The sequence below is a fragment of the Coturnix japonica genome, chromosome W (assembly GCF_054131305.1).
Source record: "Coturnix japonica strain WE chromosome W, WE-NBRP24, whole genome shotgun sequence".
In the NCBI taxonomy this organism is placed as follows: domain Eukaryota; kingdom Metazoa; phylum Chordata; class Aves; order Galliformes; family Phasianidae; genus Coturnix; species Coturnix japonica.
The window spans coordinates 8,318,908-8,326,994 of NC_140701.1; the positions used below are offsets into that span (position 1 = coordinate 8,318,908).

At 47.4% G+C, this 8,087-nt stretch overlaps 1 protein-coding gene across 1 annotated transcript; it reads right to left on the minus strand.

The window, feature by feature from the left end:
• Window positions 1-2,306: 2,306 nt before the first annotated feature.
• LOC146754471 (olfactory receptor 14J1-like) lies at window positions 2,307-6,776 on the minus strand. Its single transcript, XM_085527835.1, has 2 exons — window positions 5,859-6,776; window positions 2,307-2,348 (listed from the first exon to the last, which is right to left on the minus strand). Exons 1-2 carry the CDS (start codon window positions 6,774-6,776, stop codon window positions 2,307-2,309), a joined length of 960 nt encoding a protein of 319 aa, XP_085383961.1.
• Window positions 6,777-8,087: the final 1,311 nt, after the last annotated feature.

Genomic DNA, 8,087 nt, shown 5'->3' on the forward strand with positions numbered 1-8,087 from the left:
GGGATGGTTCCTTGCTAGACTTGCTCTTCACTAACAGTGAAGGACTGGTAGGAGTTGAGAAGGTTGGGGACTGTCTTGGGCAGAGTGGCCATGAAATGGTAGAATTCTCTATTCTTGGAGATGTCAGAAGGGTGACTAGCAAAACTACTATCTTGAACTTCTAGAGGGCGGACTTTGACCTGTTCAGGACATTTGTAGCATGGGTCCCTTGGGAGTCGCTCCTTATGGGTAAAGGGGTACAGGAAGCCTGGACACTCCTCAAGATGGAAATCTTAAAGGCACAAGATCAGGCTGTCCCTGAATGCCATAGCGTGAGCCATAGGGGAAGAAGACCAGTGTAGACGAACTGGGAACAATTGTTGAGACTCAGGAAGAAAAAGAGAATTTACGTTATCTGGAAGAAGGGACAGGATACTTGGGGAGATTACAAGGAAGTTGCTAAGGTATACAGGGAGGAAGTTAGGAAGGTACATTACTTCCCTGTCCCTTTTTCCATGCCCAGAGCTTCTCAGCCATGTCACTGCCAACTGTAAGCTCCATGCAGAGGTCAAGTGGGACAAAAAGGGCATAGCCTTCTGCTGGGTGGATACAAGTGTTGGTTGAACCGGACAGGACAAAGCCCTCCTACCATGCCCTCCTGGGAAAATGGCCACGCCAAGAATGGCAGTCTGCCTCCTCCATGACCCCATCTGAAATGCTCCTGCACTGATTGATTAAAAGGTTTTAAACTAGGTCCGAAGGGCGAAGGGCGGGGAATTGGATTTGCCGTTGTTTTGGGGTGAAATTCTTCTTCTGTTTTCTTCTTGGTGTTATCTGCTGCTATCGTTCTCCCATGTCAGCATCATCTTGCCCGGGGGTATCTAATCCTTCTTCTTGTCAGAGGTCTCCGGACAGTTTCTTCTTATCTTTATTGCTCTCTTCTCTGGTTTTCTTTTGACTAAGTGTCTGTAATTCCCCTTTTCCCTGCCCTTTTAAATGTAAACTATCTACAGTTACCCTTTGTCTTGGTTTCTGTGAAGTTCCCCTTTCCCTTTCTATAGCAAAGTGTTACCTTACCACCATTTTGAGGCTTTGCTCACTCTTCAGAGGTACTGGAGAAGGTCCAGAGAAGGGCAACGGGACTTGTGAAGGGCTTGAAAATCAACCCTATGAGGTGAGGCTGAGGGAGCTGGGGCTGTTTAGTCTGGGAAAAAGGAGGCTGAGGGGAGATCTTATCGCTCTCTTCCAGTATCTCAAAGGTGCATACAGTGAGAGTGGGGCAAGACCCTCAGCCTCCCTCTCACTTCTTCTTCTTCTTTCCCTGGAGCTCCAGAGCTAGTTACAATAGCTCCTGAGGATTTTGACTATCCAGGGGATGCTTAAACCAGCACGCCCCCATTGCTATGTTGCTATGTGTCGTTAATGTGTTTCAGGTTATGTCTCAGATCAAAAAATTATTCAATTGCGTCACTGAGAGATCTGCCCCAAGGCGATTCCTGTGGTGATTCCATAGATACGCATATCTATTATTAACGATGCGTATGTTTACAACTGCCTATATGATATGTATGTGAAAGTATACTATATATATCATATATGTATATATGCATATGTCATAATTATTATCCTTTTCTGTTTCTCTGTCTTCGTAAATAGCTTTAACCTGGTAAATCCTAAACCACAGCACTGCCCTGATTCCCTTACAGATCTCCATGGGACTCTTGAATCTGAAATGGTTCACGCAGAGAAGAGCACCAGGAGATCCTGAGGTCTTCTCAGGGAGCAGTTCCTGTGGTATATTCCTTACACCAGATTAGGAAGAGGCCTCCAGTTCTTTGGTCCTGCTCTGAAAAGGCCATCTTATTACAACAGTGCCAACAAGGAGACCAGCACTGACACAGCTGTTCATATTGCTGGCTACTGACTGCAGCCCCGGAGTGTTGCTGTAGAGACCACAGGACTGTTGTCAGACACACAAGACCTTCAGGTTTCCACAAATGAATGGTCCTGAGAGCACTGTGGCAGTGTAAAGAGAGCAGGAATGAAAAGAGCGTGTTGTGCTGCTGTCTGTGGCTGTACCTCCCCCAGACCCAAACAAGGGAGGAAGATAAGAAGAGAATAAGAAAAGTCTATTTAGAAAGCATTTATTTATCACTTAACCTTTCCAGGTAATCTGGATCAATGTTTACATGAGCTCTTGGAGAGCAAAAATAGAAAGTAGTTAGGAAAAAATGTGAAATAATTTTCAACATTTTTCTGCAGATTCCTGTATCACAGAAAATCAAACCATCAGATATACATGAAAGATAAAGAACTATCACAGGGAATCATGTGAGGAAGATATGCACTTTATGGAAGCTGCAATAGTGCTTATTGCAACACCTTCCTGAGAGTGTGCTTGATCTCCCTGTTCCTCATGCTGTAGATAATAGGGTTCAGTGTTGGAGGAACCACTGCATACACAAGTGCCACTGTCAGATCCAGGAGTGGGGAGGAAATGGAGGGGGGCTTCAGGTAGGCAAAAAAGCCAGTGCTGAGAAACATGGAGACCACGGCCAGGTGAGGGAGGCACGTGGAGAAGGCTTTGTGCCATCCCTGCTCAGAGGGAATCCTCAGCACAGCCATGAAGATCTGCACATAGGACACCACTATGAAAACAAAGCAGCCAAATACTAAACTGGCACTGAAAAAGATAAACACAACTTCCCTGAGTTAGGTGGCTGAGCAGGAGAGCTTGAGGATCTGGGGGATTTCACAGAAAAACTGGTTCACTACACTGCCTTGGCAGAGAGGCAGTGAAAATGTACTGAGAGTGTGCAGCAGGGAATTGAGAACCCCAGTGCCCCAGGCAGCTGCTGCCATGGTGGCACAAGCTCTGCTGTCCATCAAGGTCCCGTACTTCAGGGGCTTGCAGATGGCAACGTAGCGGTCATAGGACATGATGGTGAGAAAGGAATACTCTGCTGACATGAAGAAGAGATAGAAAAAAAAGCTGTGCAGCACATCCTGCTTAGGAGATGGCCCTGGTGTCCCAGAGGATGTTGGCCATGGCTTTGGGGAGAGTGGTGGAGATGCTGCCCAGGTCAAGGAGGGCCATGTTGAGGAGGAAGAAGTACATGGGGGTGTGCAAGCGGCGGTCACAGGCTACAGCTGTGTTGATGAGGCCGTTGCCCAGGAGGGAAGCCAGGTAGATGCCCAGGAAGAGCCAGAAGATCAGGAGCTGCAGCTGCTGCGTGTCTGCCAAAGGCAGCAGGAGGAACTCGCTGATGGAGCTGCTGTTGGGCATCTGCTGTTGTTGGGCTTGGAGTCCTGTTCAGAGTGCAGAAGATAATGACAAGTCCAGACCATTCTCAGACAAACTCTTCCTGCTATAATATGAAATGTTTTCATTCTCCTACAAGAGTGTAGATTTAGCACCATTACTTGCATTAAATTTCATGTATTTCAGGATTCCTTAAGCAGAAGCAGCATATGGAGCTTTAACCTTCCTCTTCTTTTCTTATCCCTTCTACCTGGATATTTTCCTTCTGTTTCATGTCTCATATCTTTACCCCAACTGCCCTTAGAGCTCCCTACCCCAGCTTCAGTGGCATTCAGTTTCAGTCAGATAATGCTGTCTGTTTGTATGAAAAGTGAATTATACATGCCTACAGAAAATGATGATGATTACAATTGGTTCCATCCTTAAAGAAAGGGGAGAATGGAAGCACATCATGTGTGATTGTTCACAAAACAAGCAATTGATTGACGAAAAATTCTCAAAACTCTTATTGCCCCTTTTAGATTTCTGATTCCAATCCTCTTGGATTGCACTGCAATAGTGCTTATTGCAACACCTTCCTGAGAGTGTGCTTGATCTCCCTGTTCCTCATGCTGTAGATAATAGGGTTCAGTGTTGGAGGAACCACTGCATACACAAGTGCCACTGTCATATCAAGGACTGGGGAGGAAATGGAGGGGAGCTTCAGGTAGGCAAAAAAGCCAGTGCTGACAAACAGGGAGACCACAGCCAGGTGAGGGAGGCATGTGGAGAAGGCTTTGTGCCGACTCTGCTCAGAGGGCATTCCTCCACTGGGAATGGGGCAGTGCACAAAGCACTATGTGCTGCTGAGACACCTGTTGGGTTCAACAACCACCATCATTTTGGTGCCCGATGTGGGGCTCCAAGGCTTGAGTTAACAGCACATCTGTCCAGAGCGAGATAACACAGGGATTTGTGGGAGCTGGAGAATTGCAGGCCATAATGATTATTGTTTCCCTATTGGTGGAGCTTGTTCCAATAGCTCCTGAGGATTTTGACTGTGGGATGCCCAAACCAGCACGCTCCCAATGCTACGTGTCATTAATGTGTTTCAGGTTATGTCTGAGGTTAAAATATCATTCAGGAATATCACTGAGAGATCTGCCCCAAGGTGAGAAGGCTCTGCATGGCTGGGGGTGTGGGAAAGACTGGGCAGCTGCCTGGAGCGGTGGGAACACCCAGGGCTTTGGAACTTCATCTCCAAGCAACTGCAGGATCCTGAGAAACAGGCAGAATATTTGGGGCAGGTCTGCTGTGGTCCTGGTAATCCTAAAGAGACACACATGACTGCAGTGTACCAGATCCAGAGAGCTGGATCTGCTGACAGTGCTGCAGCCTCTGCAACTCCTGACACAGACACTGCAGCAGCTCCAAGGTTTTGCTACACATCCTGCAGTTGCTCCAAGCTCTGGGAAAGATCCCGCTGTCATTCCACCCTCATAATGAGCTCTGCATTCACTCCTGCTACAGGTCCAGTAGCTGTTCCAAGTATTGCTATAAGAAAATGAAACAAATGCCTCCCAAGGAAGATGCACTGTTCCAGGAGGTACAGCCCTGTGGTCTCTCCAACACCTGCAATGAGCCCAGTGGCTGCTCCAACTTCAGTCCCAGGTCCTGTGGTGATTCCAGCTCTGGCAATTAGCTCTGCATTTGCTCCAACTCCGGCAACAGCCCAACAGCCTCTCCAGTTCCTACAGTGAACCCTGTGGCTGTTAAAACCCCTGCAAAAGGTCTTGGACTTGCAAAAAGATATGCATATAAATTATTATCTATGCATATGTGTTTGCAAATGAATATGTTGTATATATGTAGTAATATAATATATATTTTATATGTATAAATATATTTCTCATAATTGTTATACTTTCTCTTTTTACCACAATGCGTATAATTTAAATCACAACATTGAGTCTGTCCCCATCTTGAGTCCTGTCTTGAGTCTGTCCCAGTCACTCAGTGAAGAGCACAAAAAGATCTCAAGGTCTTCTCAGGGAGCAGCTCCTGAGGTATATTCCTTACACTGGCTGTGGAAGAGGCCTCCAATTCTCTGGTCCTGCTCTGAAGGGGCCCTCTTGTTATGGCAGTGCCAGCAAGGAGACCTGCTCTGAAGCAGCCGTTCGTATTGCTGGCTACTGACTGCAGCCCCAGAGTGCTGCTGTAGAGAAAAAACGACTGTTATGAGACACACAAGACTTTCAGGCCAGAACAAATGAGAGGACTTGTAAAGAGAGGCATTGTAAAGAGAGCAGGAAAGAAAAGAGCATGTTGTGCTGCTATCTGCGGCTGTACCTCCCCAGACCCAAACAAGGTTGAGAAGAGCTAAGGAAAAGTCTACTTTGAAAGCTTTTTAGGTACCTCTTAATCTATTCAGTGAATCTGGTTCCATGTTTACATGAGATCTTGGAGAAAGAAAATGGAAAGTAGGTAGGAAAGAAGTGAAATAAATTTTTATTTATAAGTTCAATAACATTTTTTGTGGGTTGCTATATCACACACAATCAATCACAGATGCATAAAATATAAAGAGCCATCACTGGAAATCATGTGAGGAAGATGTGCTTTATTGAAGCTGGAATACTATAAATTGCAACACCTTCCTGAGAGCGTGCTTGATCTCCCTGTTCCGCATGCTGTAGATAATCGGGTTCAGTGTTGGAGGAGCCACTGCATACAGAGATGCCAATGTCAGATCCAGGAGTGGGAAGGACATGGAGAGGGGCTTCAGGTAGGCAAAAACAGCGGTGCTGAGAAAGAGGGAGACCACGGCCATGTAAGGGAGGCATGTGGAGAAGGCTTTGTGCCATCCCTGCTCAGAGGGCATCCTCAGCACAGCCTTGAAGATCTGCACATAGGACACAACTATGAAAACAAAGCACCGAAAAGCTAAACTGGCACTAAAAATGAGAAATGCAATTTCCCTGAGATTTGATTCCGAGCAAGATAGCTTGAGGATTTGGGGGATTTCACAGAAAAACTGGCTGACAACATTTCCATGGCAGAGAGGCAGTGAAAATGTACTGGCAGTGTGCAGCAGGGAATGGAGAACCCCAGTGCCCCAGGCAGCTGCTGCTATTGTGGCACAAGCTCTGCTGTCCATCAAGGTCTTGTAGTGCAGGGGCTTGCAGATGGCAATGTAGCGGTCATAGGACATGATGGCGAGAAGGGAGTACTCTGCTGACAAGTAGAAGGAAAAGAAAAAGAGCTGTGCAGCACATCCTGCGTAGGAGATGGCTCTGGTGCCCCAGAGGACATTAGCCAAGGCTTTGGGGAGAGTGGTGGAGATGCAGCCCAGGTCGAGGAGGGCCAGGTTGAGGAGGAAGAAGTACATGGGGGTGTGCAGGCGGCGGTCGCAGGCTACAGCTGTGCTGATGAGGCCATTGCCCAGGAGAGTAGCCATGTAGATGCCCAGGAAGAGCCAGAAGTGCAGGAGCTGCAGTTGCCGCGTGTCTGCCAACGGCAGGAGGAGTAACTCGCTGATGGAGCTGCTGTTGGACATCTGTTGTTCCTGGTCTTGGAGTCCTGTTCAGAGTGCAGAAGATAATGACAAGTCCAGACCATTCTCAGAGACACTCCTTCTGCTATACTATAATATTTTTCTTTCCCTTAAGAAAATGTTCATTTAACTCCAGAACTTGTATTTATTTTCATGAATTTCACCATCCCTTAAGGAGTAGAAGATAAAGGAGATCTTACTTATTTCTCATTTCCTAATCACATCCCAGCATCCTGGATATATTCCACTTTACTGCAGCTGTTCTTTGAGACCCCAGACCCAGCATCTGTGCACTTCAGTTTCTCTTAGAGAAATCTGCCTGTTTACAGGAGGAATCAACTATTAATATCTGCAGAATCCAGTAAGTTAAACTGATTGTTTCCTTTTATTAAGGAGAGGCTGAAAGCACAACCTGTGTTTTCAACTTGCTCTCTGACTGTTCAGAGAACAAACGATGGATTGACGAAACATTTGCTCATTTCAGAGATGTGTTTAAATTAGACATACACTTTTAGATTTCGGCCCCCAATCCTTTTTGCCTTCGCTCAGAACAGGAAATGGAAAATCCCTGCCTTGGCTCTCCTCTTGCAAAGCACCCTTAAAAACATACTGTTGTGCAATGGAGCTGTGATCCTCTGCCTCAGACAGCAGCTGTGGCAGCACAAGCCCTGCCGGGGGACTCCTTCCCCCCACACCACACGTCTCCGTCAGCACCCTGGGCAACTCCCCGGGCAGGCTGAGTGCTGAGCCTGGCAGGCGGCAGAGTCCCATACCCGGCACACAGCCCCTGGGGCACAGCAGGGACCCTGCTCTGCAGGACAGCCCTGGGCACCCGCCTGCAGCCCCGGCTGCACAGCCTGCAGCCGTGCTGGGACATGCAGCCCTCAGGGCTGTGCTTTCATACTGCAGCACGGAAGCCCTCAGTTGGAGCAGAGGTATTGTTCCACAGTAAAGAAACATGCAGTGCCTGCATCCATATCTGCTATGGGGTGTCCCAGATTGTTAGACCTCTATGAAAAGCAGCTCATGGTCTGCAGAGAGACTTATCGTGTCATGGTCTGTGAGCAATGCTCCTGCAGTGATCTCACAGCACGCTCACACAGTACATATCTTGTAATCTCAGTCCAATTTCTCTCCTCTCCTCCTGTCACCTGAAGGCTGTGCTGTGCACAAGAGCTGCTCCTCAGCACAGCTGTCTCTCTACATCTCTGCCCACTTTTATGAGCTCCCTGTGTCCCAGGGGCCCAGACAAGCAAGCAGCAGATGATGCCATTTTTATCCTTCCCACTCATCTCCCCTGACACGTCCCTGGGT